At 38.0% G+C, this 23,978-nt stretch overlaps 1 protein-coding gene across 10 annotated transcripts in view; it reads right to left on the bottom strand.

The window, feature by feature from the left end:
- Positions 1–22,723, bottom strand: part of NEK1 (NIMA related kinase 1) — a 48,977-nt gene extending 26,254 nt beyond the window's left edge. For 2 of the 10 annotated variants that reach the window (XM_055794315.1, XM_055794319.1), the window contains exons 1-17: positions 22,658–22,723; positions 20,366–20,513; positions 20,190–20,286; positions 18,101–18,198; positions 16,514–16,597; positions 15,992–16,059; positions 15,792–15,878; positions 14,635–14,689; positions 13,170–13,370; positions 10,036–10,096; positions 8,718–8,875; positions 6,599–6,658; positions 6,286–6,345; positions 6,092–6,139; positions 5,924–5,998; positions 2,706–2,884; positions 2,489–2,623 (exon numbers count right to left, since the gene is read on the bottom strand). In XM_055794315.1, the coding sequence (XP_055650290.1) occupies positions 2,489–2,623; positions 2,706–2,884; positions 5,924–5,998; positions 6,092–6,139; positions 6,286–6,345; positions 6,599–6,658; positions 8,718–8,875; positions 10,036–10,096; positions 13,170–13,370; positions 14,635–14,689; positions 15,792–15,878; positions 15,992–16,059; positions 16,514–16,597; positions 18,101–18,198; positions 20,190–20,286; positions 20,366–20,482 (1,583 nt within the window). In that variant the 5' untranslated portion in view covers positions 20,483–20,513; positions 22,658–22,723. The remainder of the gene's footprint in view (positions 1–2,488; positions 2,624–2,705; positions 2,885–5,923; positions 5,999–6,091; positions 6,140–6,285; positions 6,346–6,598; positions 6,659–8,717; positions 8,876–10,035; positions 10,097–13,169; positions 13,371–14,634; positions 14,690–15,791; positions 15,879–15,991; positions 16,060–16,513; positions 16,598–18,100; positions 18,199–20,189; positions 20,287–20,365; positions 20,514–22,657) is intronic. The other 8 variants (XM_055794320.1, XM_055794323.1, XR_008745567.1 and 5 more) reach the window with 6 other exon arrangements.
- Positions 22,724–23,978: the final 1,255 nt, after the last annotated feature.

The raw sequence follows: 23,978 nt of genomic DNA, 5'->3' as shown, positions 1-23,978 counted from the left end.
TCTATTAAAAAAACCTGAGAAATAGTGTAAGATATTCTAACCAATTGCAGAACGATGAGGCAACCCCCTTTTCAAGGTTCCCCTAGCCTCATTTGACTGAGGAGTAGTAGGGGTCCAGCATCAGGCAGGAAGGAATTGCAATAACTGATAGCAATAACCCATCAGGCTGAGACAGTTAAAGAAGAATCATTCTGCAATACAGGAGCTAGTGCTAGTAATTCTTAAATGAATTAGCACACTAATTAAACATCCTTGCATCTTTTTTTTCTCTCCCTTCATTTGCTGCCCCCCTGCAAGGAGGAAGTGAAATATTTCCAAACGCTACAATTCGTTAAGAGGAAGATATAGACAAAACTAATTTGATACAATAAAACAAATGCTGTGGCCGCTCTGAAAAGGCAAGATGATCCACATAGGTGTTACTGGAAAAGAAACAAGCACTTGATAATCTTTGTATACAAGTATTTGACTCACTACAAGATTTTTATACTATAACTGTTCATATGTATGAACCTGAATGGTGGACAGTGAAATCTGTCCAAACCTGTGTCATATAGCTGAAGTTTAGCTTACAGTGTTGGAGGAGAGCTGTTTCCCTGAGAAAAAAAAACAACTAAAAAAACAACCCCCCCCCCAACACCAAACCTATTTGCCTCAAACCAAATTCACAGGAAAAAGTTTTCTCAACTAAATTTTACGGAAATGTTTTTCCCTACTCCAAAGCTGGGTTACTCATATTGCTAAAACATTTCAACTAGATTTCTTCTGGACTGCATTTCTGTCCAAGACACAATTTTTAGACTGTTGATGTTGAATATACTTAGCTTTATATTAGCTGTGGTAGTGTAATCGGAAAGACTGCAAACTGAGGATTTCTCAACTTCTTTAATATATGCTCTAAATTACCTATCTTTAAGAAAGCTGCAATTACTTAAATTCTTTCTTTGAGCTAAACATCTTGAACACTTATCTTTATATTTCACCTCCAGCTGAAAGAATGAAGTGCGGGAAAGAAATACTGCTAAACTAGCTATGATAATAAAATTGCTTCTAGATAATAAAGTACAAATACCAAAATTTAAGTTCTAAGAAACAGTACCTCAATTTAAGGCTTAAGGTAATCCATTTTATAAATAAAATAGATAATAAATTTCTGCACAGTATCGAGTGCTTCCAAGTTCATGTATTTGAGAAATACTGAATCAGTTTCTTTTCATGATCTCCATGATATAATTTGCAGCCCTCTACTACACTTTCTCTCACTTTTAACAATTTAAAACAGTTTACCCAGGTGTAGCCAAGTATCATTTAATATTGTCAAATGGGCGAGGCAAACAGTTTCCTAGTCTAGGCAAGGTTTGGGGACTGTGGCACTTTGAACAAAGCACTGAGAATAAATAAAGGAGGATCGAAATATGCAGCTACATCATCTGGAATAATACACCTTCCAGTACCAGGTTGTACCAGGAAGAATTTTAATTAGCTCACAACAGCCCAAATTACTATAAAAAAAAAAATAAAGCTTGTAAAATTGTAACATCAGTGTTAAATGTGTTATGTTATTGCTGCAAATTTTAAAACCGAAAAAAAATCTACTGTCTAAAAAAAGGCAAAATACATTACATTAAAACATAAAACTGAATACAATTATTTTAGAGGAACAAAAGTTTTCCTTGGCCACTTTCTTTTCCTCGCATTAACTCCATTTATTTCTTCCTCCATAGGATACATCACTGGATCTGCAGAAGTTCAAACGCATAAGACAATTTGTCCCTCTAGGAAAGTTGGTTAGGAATGCTCACATTCTAAACTTCTAGAAAAAAGATATTCTATTTACTGCTTACAGTTCTGAAGGAGAGCAAAGAGGTTTTGAACAAGCTGCTTGAAAGAGGAAAACAATTAAAAAATATCAATACTTGTTTACAATCCTTTTATATATGAAAAAACTCTGCTTATAGTAATTGCAAAGAATAAGCATCACAGAATTGGAAGTTGCACACCATTATAACACCTGGCATTTACATCTCAATGAGGAAAGCTCCTAGAAGTTTTCCACTGATCAATAAACAAGCGCTAACAGTTCTGGGAGTGTACTAGACACTCTCCTGTGCTAGAGTCAAACACTCAGAAGGCAGTCAGAACGAGATGACAGGAATAGGAAGCATCTTGACAGGTAACACAAAAAGCAGAACTATGAAAAAAGCAAAGGAGGAGGCTTATAATGTTATCTGAAACTGCATTAAGACAAGAATTTTGGCTGAAGTCTAGTTACAGTTGTTAGTAATCCTTTTTTCTACTATTGGGGAAGCTACGGTATCCATTGGTTCTAAAAGAATTGTGTTCTGCGAGGGACTAACACACAAACAGACGGTACACAGTACCAATGGATAAAAGTGAGTTTGAGACATGTCCAACTACTAAATGAAACAAGACACGGAACAAGAATCTAACATGTAGGGACAGATTTATGGATTTATCATAGTCCAACCTGTTTGCATTGGCTTGTTTAGACACCTCCTTCAATCTTTTCATTTTTTTCCTAACTGCACCAGCATCAGGTGGTAAATGGTGATGACCTGCAGGCCCCTTAGGAACTCCTGGACGTATTCCAGGTGGAATTCCTCTGTAGATAAATATGTACAGTAACTTACATTACTTTCATCTAAAGCAGACCACATGCAACTTCTAATGGAAGGTAGCCATACCTTTCAACAACTTCTTGGCCTTGTAGTTTTGCCCTCAGTTTGGCTTCCCTCTCTTCAGCTACTCTAATGTTTTCCTTTTGCTGTTGCATCTGGTCAAAAATAGCATGATAGTGTTCATATTGTCCTCTGGAAGACACAGGAAAAGGACCAACGCCACCTCCACCGCCATAATATGGTGCCTGGAAATCAAAAGGGGTAGGGTGGAAATCTCAAATACTGGTTTAAACAGGCCCTTCCAATTTTACCTCTCCAGCAGACTAAAAGCATTACTCCGCAACAATTCTGAATTGGTCCTGCTTTTACTCCTGGCATGTCCCTGTTTTAAACTATAAGGCAGTTAAGAACTTAATTTCTGTTAGCACTCCAGAATAATGCATCATTTTACCTCCCTCTGATAATAGTCTAGTTATATACACGAGAGATCTGTAATACCTTTTGGAAGTTACTGGTAACAAATCCATTGAAGTGTAATTGGATATAGATGTGCTTACCTGGCAAAACCCAAAGTTTTAGCACAAAAGCCAAAAGTGATACAATACAAACCGAAGTGCTAATGAGTGATTTGTAGCCAAACACACATTTTTTCATGAAGCTGGAAACAGTTAAGCACACTTCCAAGGTTGCTGAATGGCATTAAGTGCAGATTTATCTGAGAATCCCCACTGTTGCCAAACTTTAGTTTCATCACCAGAATTGAGTTGCTTCCCTACTAAAGCTCAGATCAGGGGAACATCTACCACAAGCTACTGCTTTAGGCAAATTATCTCTGTCATTCCCAAAGAATTAGAATTCCTACAGAACTTTCATGTGAAAATAATAATTAAAAAAAAATATATATGTAGCAAGCAGCTGTATACAGTAGTAGCCAAGTATGGATGCAGAAAATGTGAAACTGGCAAACAAGGTTAAGGTTGTCAGCACATGCATAAAAACATTCCCTTTACACCTGGAGGAAGCACTCAAATAGCTCATGGTAGTGAATCTATGAAATTTGTTTTAAAAGTAGTGTCAACGTTCCTTCCAGAGTGGTCTTAAGTATTTCAAGTAAATTCAGATAGGTGAGTGCAGATGCGACAGGTTTAAGATTGCCTACTTTGAAGCTCCAGAACAGATTATGTTTGACAATGGAATTTAACACACATTCTCAGTTTCAGTTGCTCAATACCCATCAATATTTGCCCATAACCCATATGACAGAATACTAACTGAAAGACTTATCCAGGCACTCAAATAATTATGCAGGTATGCTGTTCATCTGAATAAAAATAACTTTCCATACAAGACTATGGTTTCTACAAATAGAAAGTCTTGCTACATACACTGTTCAAGGTTTTACCTATCATTATTAGAGCTCAGTTTTTCAAAAGGATTATCTAAAGAAATAATATGATCAATCTCTAGGCAAATGCTATGAAGCAGGTGCTCATCAACAGTCTGCAGAACAGTTATAGCCCCTGCTAGAACCACAAACTCAAAGCCAAATCCTTGCCACCTCTTTCCCTACTTTCCCTCAAAAACAGGTGCCAGCAACCAACCCAAAAAGACAACAGGAGGACAAAATCATGCAGCGTATGATGCTGCCGTGCCTTCATAAGATGCTATATGGCTTGCATTATTGAAAAGCTTGAACAAAGCTATTCGACAGTATTGTCAGGGAGTTGCTGGATACACTGTTTTCATGTTGGAGAAAGGAAAAGGATAATTAAGTCAAGAGTAAACCTGGACTGACGATAACCTAGCAGACTGCATTAAGATCTGTACTAAACTATCCAGCTTGGAGAAGACATTTCAATGAATTAGCATGGCTGCCATGACATTTTACACCAGTGACACTTAATGAAAATACAGACAGCCACTGAACCTCAGTTTCCCTAGATCACGGAGAAGACTGGTAATGCATCTACAGCTACAACAGAACACTTTGTATGTTTGCAGAGTCTAAGAACCTTGGAATAAAACTCTCAAAACTGATCAGAAACATGATTGTTTTTAGGAACATAAGCAGCTCTTATCCAAATGTGATTATGCTGACATATTGTGTTGTATGGAAGCTTGTATTGGTGCCTTCCAGTTTCATCTTGAGAGAGAGAGAGAAGCATGGCATAGAAACCAAATGATGGTTTTTGATTTTTCCAGTAAATCAGCACTTGTTAGTTTTTAAAGTCTGGCATGCTTAAGTTTGCTTTTATATTTAAGCTGTACTTATACAATGAGTGGCACACATCCAAAGATTATGTCTATTTTGAAATAATAGATTTAATAAGCACCTACTGAAACCTGGTCAAGTGCTTGTGTATTCCTCCTTCTTGCACAAGGAACAGAAAATAAAACCTCTATTCATTTTGACTCTACTGCCGAGTCAGAGGTTGTCTACAAAAACCCTATTAAACACGTTTAGGCCAAGTATATTTGCAAGACTCACTACCACCACAACAAACAGCAGCATTTTAAGCCATTTTCTATTGTCAGACAGATTTATACTACAGCAGTACTTAAATTTCTGCACTAGCTCTGTCTGATGAAAGTACCCTGACCTTTATATTCAACTAACTTCATGAAACTACTTTCCAGGACACTTATGTTTCCACAGAACTATGACACACACAAACAGGCAAAAAGAAACTGTCACAGGAATCAGATTAAACTGTGTAATTAAGTTATGGAAGAAGTGAATGGCTAAAGAGTTTACTGCTTTCAGAAAAAAATAAGACTTATTAAGGATTTTTTTTACCCCCCTCCTGAACAACTTAGCAGTATATATAAACATTTTTGTTGCTCAATAACAAAGAATGCTTAGAAGCAGGTATTTAATACTGGGGAAGAGGTCTATTATCCTAATATGAGAACCTGGAAAAAGATTTCAACAAAAGAATTCAAGAACAAACTTGAATGCGAAAGCTGTTCATGCATAGACTCAGCAGAGGAGAAGTAGCGAAAGCAGGAGTGGAAAAAAGAAAGTGGTGCATGAAAACCGTTCCTGGCAGAAAGAGAAGAGATTCGGAAATTTAGTAAGTATTAAAAATGAAAACTGCACACGATTCCAAAAAGCCAGGGAAGGGAGTCTGTTATACAATTTTTCTTAAATTATCCATAGATTAATAATGGACAGTCCCAAGAGTTGACCTTCAAGAACAGATCTTTCTGAAAAGCGAAGACCATGCCAGAAAACCAAAAGTGGGGGGAACAGACTACACCACATTTCTGCATCTGCTGCCAACCTTAACATCACCACTTCCACATGAACCAAGCACATTCCTCCATCCTTGTTCCCTGGCTCTGTTTATTCGTTCCATCTGAAGGAGAAAACAATACAGGAAAACAAAATTCAAGGAATCACTACGTAAAAATGGAACTTTACTAATTAACACATTTTAAACTTATTTTACCCTTTCTTTTTCCAATCTTCTCATTTCATCTGCCTTCAGTAAACTCATCTGCAATGTGTAAGAATTAAACATGTTTAATAACTGGGAAATCCAGCTACTACATATTCTTATGCAACATATAACACATCACACCACAAGATACTTCATTAAAATTACTTTGGGTGGAAAAAGGAAGTCTCAAGAATCTTGTCTACCTGATCTCTCTGGCGTTTTTCTTTCTCAGGCAATTCTAACCTTTTCCTTTTTGAAGGTTCCTGAAAAATAAGCATATAATTCAGTACTTATTACTGAGCCATTTTCTGTCAAATCTCTGTCAAGCCAGGTTAGTGCTCCAATTGCTGGTGTAGGTCCACAAAGATTAGGGGAAAAAAAAAACATTAAAAAAATACTGTCATATAACGTTTGGAAAAAAGATAAGGAGGAAAGGTTTGAAGGTTTAATGTTGTCATTCTTGCTCTGGACTTAGCTTTTGATTGGTTTGAAAATTAACAGATAATGTCATGATACCTCAAACATTTTCCTCCTTTCTTCTCCTGGATTAATTTTCTTCATTGGACTTGAAAAGGCCTGGATAAAAGGTGAAACTTTACAAATTAGACAGCACAACACCAGAATGAGAGAAAAATTCTAATCAGAAAAAAAAAAATCTTAAACATACAACTTAGTATGTGCAAAATGTGGTTTAAAATAATTACTCATGAGGTTCTAAGTGCAAAGCACTGTTAGGATCTAGCTACCGTACTTCTTCACCCTCTACTAAAAGCTCTGTCTTGTGAAAGCTGAAGGCAGCAATTTCTAAATCTGTTTTGTCTTAATTTTTCTTCTCTGGCAATATCATTCTGCATTACAATCTTTTCCTATTAAAAGCCTTTGAAGGTCCCTAGTTACCAAGATGCTCTTATTTGGAGAATAGATCTATTAGGTTATCCTCAGGCTATTTTTGCTTGAGTAACTCTAACCAAGGTTCTTGTCACCTATAGAAGAGAAGAACACAGCCTCTATTGAATACCTGGTAAAGAAGCAGCCATATGTAATAAACCATACTGCTTGCTCTCATCTTCTCAAAAAAGTGATGGTTACTTTTAAAGCTTTTTGTTTTTCTGGCCGTACTAGAACATAGAGAGCTTCAAAATATTTTCTTTTGCCAGCCTAAAATCCTATCAAAGTATTTCAGAATATAAAATCAAGTACTTTGGAAGGTAGAAGCCTTTATAGAGACTTAAGTCAATTAAGTTCAACTACACTGAGTTAATCGAGTATCACTAAACATAGGAGATAATTGTTACATGCTCTTCCAAAGCCAGCTGAGAGCTGCAAGCTCAGTCTATCCTGGAACAACAGCAAATAGAAGAAAATTTATATTACACTGTAGTCATTGTTTCTATCCTACTAGGATACCTACTGTCACTAGACACAATCCACACAAAGAGTAGATCTTAAAATTGCAGCATTACTGACTCCTTACATGCAGCAAGGAGCTATTTTCTCAGTCTCTACCCTGTCACTTGCAGTCTCCCATGCAAGTTGGATTGGTGTTGGCTGGTGAAATACAATGAGCAGCAGACTAGCAGACAGATGTGCAACCAAGCCTTAAAACATAAAAACCTCACAGTCTCATAAGGATACACAAGAAGTCTGTGTGTTCCATTTTTCTTACTCTCTTTTTCAAACTGTGTATCACAAGCCAACAAAGACTTTTGTGATCAATCTTTTCCTTAAACCTCCAATAACTTTTGAACCCCCAAAATAACTTATATCTCAAGGATAATTTTCTGTCCACCTATCAAATTTGACAGATGGATAGAGATCTCAGCACTATGATCCCCAGAGTACCATGGGAAGAAGGAAAGGAAGAAAACCCCAAACCCACAACCCGCCCGCAACAACAACAGTATTACTTATTCAGAAGAAAATCTGAATTAGTTCCCTTGCGGCAGTGGAAGCTTCCTGTTGTTGGCTGGCAGATGCATATAGATCAAAACTAGCTGTACTGTAAACATCTCTTGGCCATGCAGTAATTAAAGGAATAAAGAGAGAAAGAAAAAAAAAGAGTTTTATGTAATAAGGAGTACAGAGAAGATGGCTGGAAGAAAGATCAAAAGTACTGTATGAAGGTATCCAGAAGACTATTTCTCATTAGTTCATGGAATTAAGTCTGGGAAACTCTTCTTCCATTTACCCAATTTCTCTGGCCGAGAACACTTTAGAAAATGAATACAGAAGTTTTCTACGTTTTGAAAATTTGAGATCACTTTGGAACAAGGAAGAAAGATGCAAAGATTCTTATCCAGTGTCAATGATCTTTGTGTACCTGACAGACTTCCAACATTTCTAAGAGTGGTCAACACCAACAAAGGAACTGAAGACATGCAAAGCACATCTAATTCAGCAGTGGAATTAAAACTCAAACCTAAAGGTAGCAGTCTCTGAAAATCATTATATCAAAACCAACCTAAACAACAACAACCACAAATCAACAATTATGCAAGCCAAGCACTGGCTACTACTACTACTTTCTTTGCAGATGCATGTGTCTACATAAGACATTTTGAAGGAATGCATAGTATTTTCACAGCATTTAAATAAGCTATAAGCAAAACAATTCAATTCAAGTAATGTAGCTTACCAGTCTAGACTTAGCCAATGACTTCTTCTCATTAGGCTTTTTAGGTGCATCACTAGACTTCCTGATCACTAAAGGCACTCCATATTTTGCAGCAGGCTTGGTAATTTTCTGAGCTGGTGCAACTGAAGTCAGTACTTGTTCTTGAGCTGGTCTTTTAGCTAAGAAGAAAAAACAACCCTGTTTTACATTACAGTTCTCCAGGCTGGCCAATGTACCATATTTCCCTTTCTCAAGATATGGGAACAGCAAATCTGGAGGAAAATGAGTGAGCTGCTAACATTTCATTCATGTGAGCTGATGCGTAAGTGCAATATACCCAGTTGTCCAAAACAGCAAGTCTAAATTTCATGCTTGACAAGAAACAGCAGAATACAGTCCCTGAGCTCCTCACTCTCAGCACTGCACACTGGAGAATTTTAAGCTTATCTCAGCTGCCATGTTTTATTATACAGTTGTCATGGACAGAGGGAAAAGTTTTCCTTATCGAATGCAGACACAGGCCCCCTTCCACTAACAACACTGGACTGCAACCTGCAACACTAACATCACCAGAAGACGAGTTCTGGAAGGGCTTCAAAGGCCTCCAGGGATATTGTTTTCCTTGCAGAGTTCCTGAAAAGATGCCAATATTGTGGACTTGATTCTGTGGTCGCAGGGCTGTCTTACTACAGAATAGCAGGATGACAGTGAAATGCTTATACAACCCTATCAAAAGATACTAAAGCACTTGCCACAGCTTCAAGTAATTACAAGGAAATGAAATAAAATAAAGGAAGAAGAAGAAAATCTAGGAGAAAAAGGGTAAACTAATGCAGGAAAATGAAGTAGGGTAAGACTATCTGGACAAAATGAACCATGATCTATTTTGCTACCAGCAGTAGAAATTCTACTGCTTTGGGCTGAAGTCAGGGCTTAATCCTGGAATCTCTAATGAAACCTCCTTCATTTTTACAAGAAATGGAATTTTTCATTACCCATTGGTCATTAGTAAGGGGGGAAAAATAATCATACAATAACAGCATATAAGTAATTTCCAGTATTTGCAGCCTTCACTATCTCCCTAGATTTTGGAAGTGTAGTACCACTGCAAAAGGAAAAAGTACACCTAAAATATTACAGTACCACAGTTTGTATTTACATCATTTGTATCCTACATACATCTAGCTCCCCAGAAGAAGAGGGAAAATTGCTTCCCTCTCTTTTTTTTCTGAAACTTGTAGTATCAGGTATAAGAACCCATCAAAACCAATAAAGGAACAAAGCTACATACACTATCTTGCCTGAACTGAAAGCAAACGCACTTTACACACTTACTTACCTGGCGCAGCATGTGGTCCAAACTTCTGGAAGATTTTGTGATTGAATTCTTCTGCAATAAGCTAAACAAAAAGTTGAACAGTTAGCCATCAGTATTTATGGCTGAAGCTAGAAAGAACTCGCTTTCAGAAAAGTGTGCTACTCCCAGTAAGCATCTAACTAATAGTATTTGTTTGTCCTGGTTTCAGACCATGACATTACTGTAACTTAAATTTAAATGGATACTCAACTTCATGTATTCAATTTAGCATCACTAACATTAATATGAAGCTGGATTTGGTATTTTCAAACATTTTTGGCATAATTGCTCAAATAATTTTCAAAAGAGCAATTTAGTCTGACTTCTAGGTGGCACATTACTTCATTTATGAACTAGCTAAGAATCTAGAAGAAAGTTAATGTAAGCATCAACATAGTTTTACATATAGTTCATATTAGATTTCTGTATAGTTGAAATTTCACTTCAATATCTCAGGCAGCTTGTGTCAAAAAAACAGTCCTTTAAAAATATTTACAGTTTTTAAGTTTCTCTGTCCTTCTCAAGATGCAAAGATGACAAAATATGTGGCTATCTAGGAACAACAGATATGGTATGCTGTCAGGCATATCAGATTAACATAATAAAATGTGGAAAACAGCTTTACTGGAGTAAAAAATTGGAGCCTTGACAGACAGCATTCAAACATTAACAGGCCAACATCTCGAATATTGTATGTAGTTCTGAACCCAAGACCTCAAAAACCATGTAGCAGAAATGAAAAAGGTTCAAAGAGCAGTAAGGATAATTAAAAGTGTTGAAAAGCTTCAGTACAGAGGACAAATAAGCTTGCTCTTCAGCCTATAAAAGATGACTGAGATGTAATGTGACAGGTCTAAAATACCATGTGATTTTGCAGAGAAACACACAAGCGCAGCAAATGGTAATACCAATATAAGAAGTGGGGTGCAACTGAATATAAGGAGGAAGGTTTAGAATACAGAGTTGATCCTTTCTGCAACAAATAGCAGACCTGTGAATTTCTCACTGATCATGAAAACTTAACCAGGTTCACGGAGAAATGAGATAAGCTAACAGATGAGAAATCTATTGAGGATGACAAAATACCAAAGAAGATGCTTTCCTGAGCTGATGCAAATGAGACAACAAAAAATGAAGGTTGGGAGAGTATTACAGGGTAATGTCACATAGCCCTGCCTTGCTCATATTTGCCTCACCAGGCACTGTTTATAGCCAGTGTTCACTCCCCACAAGACATGGCGTAAGACTGAGTTTTAGCTGAGCCAGCACCATGTTCTCATTTTCCAAGATCCTGCTTGAATCAAGAGTGCTGCAGCTGGTGCTACCAATACAGAACATTCAAAGGATGGGAACTGCAAAGGTATTTTTTACAACAGTAAAGCTACTAACAGACAGATAATGACCATACTACAGACCACCTTTCTAGAGACTGGGCATGCCAGGAATGTGTTACTTAATGTTCTGACAACAACCGACAGCAATGTTAACTGTCCAGTCACTAAACCCCAAGGTTTTAAGGAATAGTCTTTATAGAATCTTGAACTATCCAGACTGTTTGCTTGGAGGCTACCAGTCAGTTATAATGGATGCTGAAGAGTTAAAACTGAAAAAAACCCCAAGAACCAGAGTGCAGAACTTAGGACTCTGCACATGATAGCAGAGAAACTTTTCAACCTGTACAGTCTCTCTCATCAAAAGATTCTGTAAGCAAGAAGTCACACATGTGAGTGGTCTCCTACTAGTGGTATTTCAGTGATCTTGAAGCTTTAATTTAGGTGGTAGGCTGTAACAAGTGAAGTGTGATGTTTCCATGATAATGCAGCTTCTGACAGAAAAGAAACATAAAAGAAACTCTTCAGTACCTTTCAAAAAGCCCTTTTTTATTTATTTTAAATGTATGCTAATTGAGATCTACTGTTTAATGTAACTTACTAACCATGAACATTAAGAAACAATTTATGTAAAACTGGAAGACTGCTTTCCTGTCATTTAAGAGCAGAATTTCAGCAGTAGTTGCAACCCACTGAAGATGTCAACACAGAAAATCTCTTTTAAACTTAGGCAGAGGAACACAGCATTAGCCACAGGTGAAACTGAAAGGCAACAGGCATTACAGCCGTGTTACAGAACAACCACCTCCAGCTGAACATGAATGTACCAGGACCAGGGATTGATACATTTAGTAAAAGGTGTTTTCTGGGTGTGGGTTTCTTCTGTTGTTTTTAAGATTAGGTAGCATCTCTAAGTCAAACGTGTTAGTGATCCAGCTGGGAAAATTGTGTGCAAGTATTCATACTCGATCTAGGAGAAATTAGTACTCTATTATTAATTACATTTTGCCTCACTAACTCCAAATAAAAATATCATATCCATTTTAGCTACTGGAAATAAAATCAGATCAAGCTATTACTGTTGTAAAAGTTAGAACAAACTTATCTGTAAAAACTTACGAATCTTATCTTTCATTGGAACTTTAAACTATTATTAGTTTAAAATTTGTCTACATTTATTTACCTCATACCACTATTATTCACTTGCTAATCTTTATCTCTTTTGATTAAATTTACATAAGAGGACATGAATAGATGTCAAATGATATCAACAGATTCTAAACAGAATAGTGAGCAACTTCCTCAAGGTTATATACATGTGATACATTTAAACATGAAGATATTTAAGTATTAGTTTAATTAGTAATACTTCATAGAACATGCTTTCAGACCATTCCAAATTCCAAACAAAAAAACGATTGAAGAAATTATGATAAAGCAGGGATGCTGAAGTCATTGACAGCACCATGTTATGAAAAAATGCATATCCAATGAAATAATCATCTCACTCATAATTCCTCACTATATAGAAAAACACACAAGGCAATGCATTTACAAAAATTACTATTTTAATTTGTTTGTGGAAGCTACCAAATACTTAAGTAATTGGAGATTCTTCTATAAAGTTCATAGCAAAACTCTTTTCCTCCACTGAAAGTGTCTCTTAAAAGCTCTAGGGAATACCATTACTCCAATTTCTCCACATAGTATATTAACATTATAATGAAGAAAAAGAAAAGTCCTATGATGTTTTTAGCAAAATTAGAATTAAAACTAACTCCATACCTGTGGTGTGAGAAATTTTTCAACTCGTTTGGCTATAAAGTTCTTCTCCAATATGGAGTTTACTGATGGTCTATTCCTAGGATTCCTTTTAAATAACTGTGACAACAGATTACGTAAATCATAGGAGTAATGTGTAGAAACAGGAGGAAAAGGTCCAGAGATTATCTTCAGTACCAAGTTTTTCATGTTACCAGCTTCAAACTGTATCATATAAGAAAGAAAACAGTTACTATGTATTACTTACTGTCTGTCCACATGCAAGGCTGCATATAAAGATCATGAGGTAAATAAAAGAACCCACCAAAACAACACACACTTTCCCCTGCCTCAACATACCAAACAAAATTTCAAGGCCATCAACAGTTTACAGCAGCAGCTCAAAATAACGTGCTGCCAAGTATTCTGATTATAAATACATCAGAATACAGATGTTTCGTACTATAGACATATAAGCTTTGCTAACAAATAATTATTTCCCTCCAGATCTACAGTGACAATGATATAAAATTAAGGATAAAGTAAATCTATAATTGTCTGCTTGATGTCCTCTCTCAAACACTTTGAACCATCATGTCTTCTGCCCTTCTTAGCAAAGCCACATTTCAAATAAAAAAATATAACGCATTCGCACTCATTCACTGTAAAATCCAAAGGAATGCTTAGACTTCAACTTAAGCTCAGGAAAGCAAGCACACCATTTCAATTCCTTTGTACAATAAAAATAAAAATAAAAATAAAAACAGTACTTATCGCCGGGCTCATGGAAAACAACCTATTGCCATCAACTCTCAGAAAGGCAACATTGTTGCCACAGGAAAGACCAAGCAATAAGAAATTACAAAAGCTTGAAATAAAATGAAATCCTTATCCCTTGAATTTTTTTTCTGATTTTCATGTTGTATTTTTTCTTTTAATGAAAATAGCTATTAAAAAACCAAAACAAAACCATACAAAATCCCAAAACATGACAGAAAAAAATGGGTTATCTTCCCTTCAAAACAACACCCACACAATGGGGGTGGGGGGGTGAGGAAGGCAAATCTTTCACCTTGAGAGTTTTTTCTAACTGTTCTAAATAGAAATGCATTAGTCTAGTTGCATAAAAGCCGACAGTCCAAATTCAGACTTTCAATGAAAATGTCAATTTTCTTTCGAAATAAAGGAACATTATTCACAGCATCATTTGTTGCAACACCTAGGGGTTTTTTTCTGCTAATACAATTAATTAAAAAAATTGCACTGGAAACAAAATACACAGTACTAAGATTTATGGAGAGATTGACATGAACCAAAACACAGATGGAAAACAATGGTCAGTATAGGAAGAGGAGACAAGACTGTTGAAGGTAATTTTAAACAGTCACCATGAAAGCTTTTCATCAACTGAAAGACATTTGTATAACATCAAGAAAAATTCCTGTTTGAAATCACTGTTCTTTTAAAGATAGAGGAAGTTTCTACTCACCGCATGTTTAAGTGTACACATTTCATAGAGAACACAACCAAGGGCCCATATATCACTAAATCAAAGAGAATGTATGTTAAGAATTAGTTCTAGGTATAACATTGCCAAGTAACATATCTGTGAAACCTGTCTTTGAAAGGGAAAGTGTATTTTGAGTATGTACACCCTCCCTTGTATGTACATCTTCCACCCTTCATACCACCCCCCCCACTCCCACACCCGCAACACACCCCCCTCCCCCTCAAAATAAATAAATTCAGCAACCAAAAATATGGTCAACCTAAAATCAGATGAGGTTACTTTGGCTCCAGATTTTATTCAGACCTTTTTACCTGAACCAACCCAGTCACAGAAATGGGACAAAATATTGACAAGGGCTTTATTTTCTTTAAATATATACATTTGCCTGAGGTCTTTGGATTAAACAAACAAAAAACCCAAACAAAACTCACCACCTCATTCAGCAACTACAATTCTCAAAGTCAAATTTGCTGTTTACCATTGACTTACCTTACCCTCGCTCATTACAGGATTACAGAATTTGGATTTATTATCCAATGGTATTCTAACCCATATTGAAGAAATTAAGGGACAAGGAACTGCAATAATTATTATTTTTTAAGAAACCAACTGAAACTAGTGTAAGGCACTCACAGCAATAGATGAAACAGCCCAGCACAGTATAAGACTAAATTGATAATGACTATTTTAATTACATTAGGGATGCTGTTATCAGATACAGCCTACTGCCAGGATAGCAAACATGTAACTTTTGTTAACTGAAGCAAGCTGAGCCATCGATCTATGCATGTGCTTAGAGAATCCAATTACTGTGTTTGTGATTTCATCGTTAACACAATTTCACATTCGTACTGCATAAATTAAGGCGGTACAACTGTTGTGCAGGTAGGCAAATGTAAAACCGTAATTCAGAACACTACTAGGTCTAGAATTCAGAGCATTAAGCTAAGTCATCTCTGCATCACATTGCTTTGTACTGCACAGACCTACTAAGGTCCTGCTTGTACAGTGAGACTCAGTACCTTCTCAGATAAAAGATGAACAGCTATTCATCATCATAAGAGCAGAACATCTTCAGATTTCTAGAAGAACTCACTTTCCTTACCAAAAAGGTTTAATAAAATGCTTATTAGTACCTTTTATTGTTGTAAGGTTTGTTCTGACATATTTCAGGTGACAAATAGTATGGCGTTCCTATGCAAGTGCGAGCCAACTCTGCAGTACTAAGAAAAAAATAAGAATGAATGTTAACTGGTTATATGAAGTGCACAGATTGTGTTTTCCTAGATCAAAGTGATTTCAATTAAGTTAGAGAACAGCATCAAAAAGGAATTACCTGTTAAGAACTCTGGCGATCCCAAAATCTCCCAGTTGTACTGTTCCATCTTTGGTTAAAAATATGTTCTTGATATAGAAATGTTAAGAAGTCTGTTAATTAAAACATTCATACAATTGCACAATTTTTGTTCTCAACATGTTATGGGAAGAATAGTTTTTCACCATTTGATCACTCTGAAGTCACTAGCAAAAGTGTTACTGACTACTATCAAACACCTGACTTACTCTTGTCCTACTTCTTCAAATTAAACACTGTATTACACATTCTAAAACATAACCCGTTCTGTCCCCACACATAAATATGAGTAATGCTGAAGTAGCTGCATCAAACAGACTCATCTGTTTGTACAAATACCATATAAACCTTTTCCAGATAATTCTGAAGAAAAAAACGTGTTACCGTTATTAGAAGTGCTTATGTAAAAGACTTATTTTCCATAATTTGCCAACTTACACTAGCAAGAGATGAATGAAATAACTTTGGAGGTAAATTCAGTTAAAAAAATAGTTATCTACATACCTGTGACTTTATGTCCCGATGCAAGATTTTTCTGTCATGTATGTGTTTTAGTGCTAAACAGATTTGTACAAACCAATCCAGAATCTATGCATAAAAGAAAATGCAACATCAGCATTGTTATTTAGCTGAAAGCATCCCCAGTTACACAACTGAAGACATTATCATATCAGTTTTATAATTATAACTCAAGATTTTACCCTTTTCCCATAAAACTTTGTTTATACCATAGAATAACTAAAACCTTAAGAGTACTTCAATGCAAGCTTTTTAATGAAAGATGCGTCTTACCTGAATTAGATATTAAACCTGAGACCACTAGTTTCATTACATATAAACATAGCAAAAGTATGCAATATGAATTTCATCAGCTAAAATGTTTGACATAAAACTTGCATCTTAAAGACTGTACTTTTACTGTAACCAGTACTCTTCCTGCAGTCAACCAACCAGTCCTAGAAAGCCATACTGATGTTTAGAGACTCTTACTTTATCATACAGTAATTTTATATATTTTACCTCAGAAAGAGTAACAGTACAAAGGAGATTTCAGTGAGAAAAGCAACAAACAACATATAAATAGAAGATTATAAACAAGCCAACAAAACACTTTTGTTTTTAAATTGTGATTTTTACAAATTTGCAAAAAGTGACCAATGGCAAAAACTTTTCCGTGAGAATAGTGGTTTCACGTTCCCAACTTAGAAGTACATCTATATCAAAATTACAGTATAATGCAAGGAGGAATTTTAAGTTTTCCACTATAAGTTCATCTTGCAAAAGTAAGCCCAAATTAGAAAAATTAAATGCTTTGCAAATTACATCCAAATTGTTTCACGATTACCCTATTCTAAATACAGCACAGGCCTAATATACTACTAAGTCTTTCCAGCCACAGGTAAATTGAGATCCTTCTGGATGCAGACACAAGCACAGAATTTATAAACAAGGAAATGTGTCAGTTGTAACCAAAACTTTGAATCAAACGTAATCTATTTTCACTTAATCGAATCTGTACCTAAAATCCTCTTGTTTATTGCAAATTCTCCTATGGTACAAATTACTTCATAACCAGTATTGTGGGAAAATAAAATCTGCTGGCATACTTCTGATACAATATTTTTTTTTCTAATGGAAAAAATAAACTTTTGAATTATGTCAACTTCATATTGCCATATTTTATATTATTATACTTACAAATATATGTTATTTTATACTTCTGATAAATGAAAATCAGTGTTACAAAACAAAAATCCTGTGCCATTATATCTTCTAAAAAAAATAAATGCAGAGGTTTAAAAATATTAATGTTGTCCTTCATTATTTTGCGTTTCTCAGATATGGTTCACTCTGCAAGAGATCCAACTTTTTTTAAAGCACCTTACACATACAGACAGCCCCAAGTAACATACGCAGGACTTCCAGCTACTGTTTCTGTTTTTAACATACTACTGTGACTGATGGCAATGAGAATCTTGAGAACATCCTATTAGATTAACCAAACACATCTACCAAACTGAACCAAAACAATTTAAAACTCATGAAAAAGTATCACGCAAACAAAGCACTATAGCAGCAGCTTGCTGTTACCTGATCTTCAGAGAATAAGATTCCTTTCTGGGCATTTATTTTTTTAAACAGGTCTCCTCCTTCACAGTAATCCATCACTATGTAGAGACAACCATTTTCTGTAAAATAAACCACAGCATTTCAAAAGGAAAGAAAAGGCCCATCTTTAACGTGACTTTCCAAGTATCTTCACTGCAGTCACAGAAAAATCAACAAAAATACTAACCTTTTTACATGCAGCTTCAGATATCACTTATTAGTCCTTTTCTCAAACTTCAAGCAAAAAAAGCTTTTATTGTTTTGAGTTTCACAATGTAAGTTTCCCATTTTTGGTAAGAGCAGACTATTTTGATATGTAGAGAAAAAAAAATGACATCTGCTGAACCAATGCCCCCAAATGCTGTTCAAAACCACTATGAAATTCTAAGTGTCACTTTTATACATGCAATATAAACCCATTCTTCAATATGCTTTCAAACCTCCTATAGATCCCCTCCTCTAAAAACAGAGACCTTAAAGTCCTAATTTAGGTAGTTGCCTCTATTTGCCTAATTCTTTCTGGAAGTTTTACCTGGACAAGGCATTACTCAAACTAAGTGCAAGGACGTGACAATCACTAGCTCTCTCATACCAGACAGAGTTCATTTCAGAGACTGAAGACCAATGAGAAAACTTCCAGCAGACAATGACAGATGGAAATAATTAATTTCTCATTTTTGAATGAGATCTGGGGAGACGTCCAAAAATTCTATGCAAGTTTCCACTAGAAGGTATGTACATTTACAACACAATTCAGAGTTAGTTTTGTTCCCCAGCGCAATCTTTTCCAGTCACTGATATTAGGCAGAAGCAAATTGGAAGTTACCAAAACCACAAGAACTACACTACTCATGTATTAGGCATGATTTTGAGAAAAGCTGAATAAATGCATAAAATCAATCAAACGCTGCTCAAAACCCCCCCTCATTTTATGAGATATAATCACAGCACTTAAAAAACTCTAAATACAGTCAAAATTAATTAAACCATTTAACTAACTTAAATTTCACTTTCGCAGAATGCTTCTGAAATTGATCTTTCAAAACATCAAACCCAGGATTTTTCTTTTGTGCTTACTGCTGTTTGTACCTTGATTAAGCTTTATAATAAGTATTATTTTAAATCCTAGGAGTCTGGATTTCTATTGTTGAAATAACTCTGTTTTATAAAGCAAATCAGTATGTTCAAAGTCAATGTGCTTTACTACTAAAGATGCAACATGAAGTCTTGTGAAGTACAGATTACAGGATCTACCTTGTAAGAGGAAAAAAGAAAAAAAAGCAGTCTTAAACAACAGGCCTCTATTACAGAGAAGACAGAAGCACGGATTTATAAACCAGAAAACTATGGCTGTTTCAATGAATAGAAAAAATAAAATCCCCCGAAAGACACGAAAGACAGCAGAAAGGAAGGAGAAAAGAGCAGTGCTCCTGAACAGTATCTCAAATAATATTTGGGGGGTTTTAGTAGTATTTTAACCTATACCTTCTGCTCATTTCCCAAGACATTCACTGTGAAAACTATGTAGAACTGCACTTCTCCTTCCTTTATAGCTTGGTGAAGTAAACAGTCTCATCTATTTTTCCAGCTCTGAAAGCCAAGCTATGACTGAAATTACTGAAGACTGCATTCTAAGACAACAGACTTTGAGATAAAATTGCTCTTGCTAGGTTATCAATACCCAAATTTAGACATCAAATTTTAATGATGTACACAAACATTGAAGTCGTTAGGGTATACACAAGTACTCAAGGAGACTCACACTTTGGAGAAACAGAACATAACGCTTTCATTTAAGCATCAACCAAAATTGATGCATGTAAGGAAGAGACATGAATATTTCTGTTTAAGTGTTGCACTTCTTTTTTTATTACTATTATTTTAAAAAGTGCATGGGAATTGTAAAAAAGAACAACCCAACAACCAAAAAGAACAGAAATAAGTAATAAAAGTATGAAAAAGACTGATTAAAGAGAAAAAACACACTAATTTATACTAAAATGCAGTAAGCAGGGCATGGACAGTCACTTACTAAGATTACTTCAGGTTCTACCACATTAATTAATCTTACCTTCAAATGACTCCCTGTACAGGACAATATTTGGATGTTTCATGTTAGCTAACACAGCAACTTCTCTCCTTGATTCTTCTCTCTCCTTATTTGACATCTTAAGAAAAAAAAAAATATAAAAATTTGACAACAGAAATACAAAAAGAATGAGTCAGTAATAAATAATAATCACTCACCTTAGAGATGTTTATTTCTTTAATAACATACTGTTGGCCATTTTCTTTAGCTTTGACAAGAATTGCTTTCCCAAAGGATCCTTCTCCAATCTTTCGCACTTTAATATATTTATCCATAGTTATCTTCTTAAGGCATCTCACCTGAGTACTAGGCAAAAAATGCACACACCAGATTTAGTCAGCTGTAGTTAGTCATCAGCCTGCCAGGTCATATTACTTTTTTTTTTAACTCAAAATGTTAATCCATTTGTCTTTTCAGTTGTGTCACATGCTTTGCAGCTTTTCTGTAAATCATCTACTTTTAGTCTAAATTCTATTTTGGTACAGTTGGCTCACTTGGTGTAGAAAAAGGTCTGCATTGCTAAAATGAGTTTAATCTTTTATATTGACAGACAGTATAAAAAAAGGAATGTGTTTATCTTCAAATAAAGCAAGCAGTCAATGCCATATCTTCTGAATCAGCTAGCACACATCATACAGAGCTATAACATCTGGTTAGCAATCTTTCATTCAGCTTTACTTGGAATAACTATGACGGTGGGATCCTGCCCTGTCTTTTCTCAAGAAGCACCAAATCCAGTATTTTGGAAGTTAGTCACTATAACAAAGCCAAAAATGGACTGAATTCAAGAGGTCCCCATCAAGTTTAAGTCATTATTCAATGTGGAAAAGCGTGACCCTAATTCTGACTGAAAACAAAGATAATTTATTTTTCCATGTTGCTTATAAATTAATTACAGAATGGTATAAATCGGTATTTTAGATATACTATCTGACCACTTAGACTACCTTTTGAGATTAAACAGATTACTCAGATGAATGCTGATGGTGTTTAAGGTTCTGTGTCAAAAAACACTTTGGTAAAAACAAGATATTAGTGAGCTGCACTTGGAAAGGATTGCAATATAGAGGTGTCAGAACAGCAAACAGAATTGGCAAAACAAAGACCAAAGTGATACATGTCAAAACAAATTCAGAGTGGACTAAAAGATCATCTTTTCTACATGAGAAAGAACTTCCATACCCTGAGGAAGTTTCTGTAAGCTGAAAGAGACAAAGGTTTCTAAGCTTTTCTGCTTCCAAGCCTCATTTGAGAGCACTAACAGCACTTGTGCTTTGCTGAACTCTGCTTCCTTTCGAGAGGAGACCCTAACAGATCAGATCCATACTACACACCCATCTCAAGTGAGGCTCTTCTCCCTGATTTGGGACCATTTTTTTGTAACAGAATTACCATGCATCAGACACAGATGCTGCTAAAGTCTCAGGAAGATGAAGGATCCATACCATGAAAGAAGACTAAAATGAATAAGCTTGATTAGTATAGCAAGACAAAATACAAGAGAAGTGAAGTAATCTTTTCCGCAAAACAGTAGATGGGAAAACAACCGCAACTAAGGATAAAGGCCAGGAGAGAAAAAAACTGAAAATGACAGGCCTGAAGTGTCTTAGCATCTTAACATTTTGCATTGAAGAACAGATAACTGAGTGTCAAGTTGCACTTCTAAGAAAAAACAAAAAAACCCCACACACAGACTCAATATCAACATCAGTATTCTCGTTTGGGGAATAGTAAAACATAGTAGATGGGTCTCAGTTTTAACTTCACGTGGCTTTACTAAGTTCTCTTCCTGCCCCCGGTTTGCTTATGAAACAACCTATGCTGTACTACTGCTAAACCAGCGGCATTAGGCATAGCTTAGGGCTCCTACTGCACGCTGTTCTGTGCAGATATGTACAGTCAATAAGCAGCCTGTGGATGGTAAGGTACAGTTCAGTCAAACAGAGTACATACTGTACAAGTTGGGTGGCTTATTTTTACCCGTGGCATGAGAAATACGAGTCCGAGAAAGCCCACCAGTGCTGGCAGGGCGTTGGCCTCCCAAGCCCCTGGACAAGAAGTCATTTTATCCATCACGGACACGCACATAGGCGGCTTGTGCGCCAGGGCACAATTCACACCCCGAGACGGCCCGTCCTACGCTCGGCGCCGAGAAAGCGAGGCGACAAACCCGAATCGCACGGCTAGGCCACGACCGGGCGGCCATCAAGCAGCACCGCGCAGTGCCCACCTGCCCCAGGGCAGGCCCCCACCCGGCCAGGCGCCCGGCAGGGCCGCGCTCCCCAGCCGGGCCCCACCAGGCCACCGCCTCCGCACAGCTAGGGCAAGACCGGTGCCAGGGCGAGAGTGGCAACTGGGGACCCCCCGCCTCAGGGCGGCTGAGACAGGCGGCTGCTGCCGGCGGCCCCACGCCCCGCCCGCCCCACCGCCCCACCGCCACCCCAGCATACCTCCCCGCTGCGCACGCCGCTGCCACTGCCGCTCAACGGAGCCTCACGCCCGCCGCGAGCCCGCCCCCCATCCCCTATTGGCGGGCCCGCCCCGCAGCTCATCTCCCATTGGTCGACCTGTGCCGGGGCGGGGCAACAGGTCTGCCCGACCGCCCTTCCCGCCTTAGCGGTGCTTCACCGTGGTAACGCACGGTCGGGGGCGGGGCTCCGGCGGCGCCTGCGCGCAGCCGCGGCGGGGCGGGGAGACGGGGCGCCCGCTCGCCTTGGGACTTGCGTTTAGGGATTAAACAATAATAATAGTAATAATAATCATTATAATAATGAATCAACTATAAATCTGTCAGGTACCAACTACAACCCAGCAGACCGCGCAGCCTGGCACCGGCGGTACGTCTCTGCTCAGGGACTTCCCCGGGGAGGGGTTTGCCCCGGGAGAGCCGGGCCGCCCGCGGCAGCTGGCTCCCAGGCGGTACCTGGGGCTCCGCCACTCCCTAATCAAAAGTGCAAGTGCGCGTTAACAGAGCGTGCAAGCAAATGTTCGCGAGCCAAAACGCTTTTTTTCAGTCTTCTAACTGTCTCGATCCATTCCCCTGTGTGCACGCTACAAGGCAGTGTTTTGTCTTGTTACCCTTTTATATAAGTGAACCTACGGATGTTTTATCATTTTTTTGCTGGAACCTGTGTTCTGTCCATGTACCTTGAGTAAATTCCTTCCTGGCCTCAGTATCGCGGCAGGCCCAGACAGGGCTCGGCCCGACTCAGGCCGGTGGTGCACCGGGGCTACGTGCTCAGCCCCAGCGCCGCCTTTCATCGGCGCATGGGCTTGGTCAGGGCGCGCCGTGCCCCTCGAGTTTGACGCGTCTTGGTTTAGCCAAGCGATGCCGCGATGTACCGAGCCGCCTCCTTCACCGGGGAAACCGCTATCCCCTCGGCATGAGGCACGGCGGTTTCGCGCTCCCCCGTTACCGCCCGCTCTGCGCAGCGGCGAGCTGCAGCCTGCGCCCGTAACCAGCCCTCCCAGAAAGAGCCGCTTCCCGCGTTACAGCGGAGCCTCCGGCGTGACAAGGGAGCCCGACGCCCCAGCGCAGCCGCAGCCCCGCTCCCCCACGGGGCGCGCGCCTAACAGCCGCTCCCCTCAGCAGCCACAGGGAGGCCGCGCCCATCCGCGCGCGCGGCTTCCGGGGGACGGCGGGACGGGACGGGACAAGACGGACCCGTATCGGCGGCGGACCGCCGGAACCGGAAGTAGAGGCGGCAGTGGTGACGCCAACTCCGGCTGCTCGGCTGGCGCCGAGCGGCGGCGCGCGTGCGTGGCAGGAAG

Source organism: Falco peregrinus, chromosome 2 (assembly GCF_023634155.1).
Source record: "Falco peregrinus isolate bFalPer1 chromosome 2, bFalPer1.pri, whole genome shotgun sequence".
NCBI lineage: Eukaryota > Metazoa > Chordata > Aves > Falconiformes > Falconidae > Falco > Falco peregrinus.
Note: the sequence above shows the minus strand (reverse complement) of the source record. Positions and strands in the feature narration are given on the sequence as shown.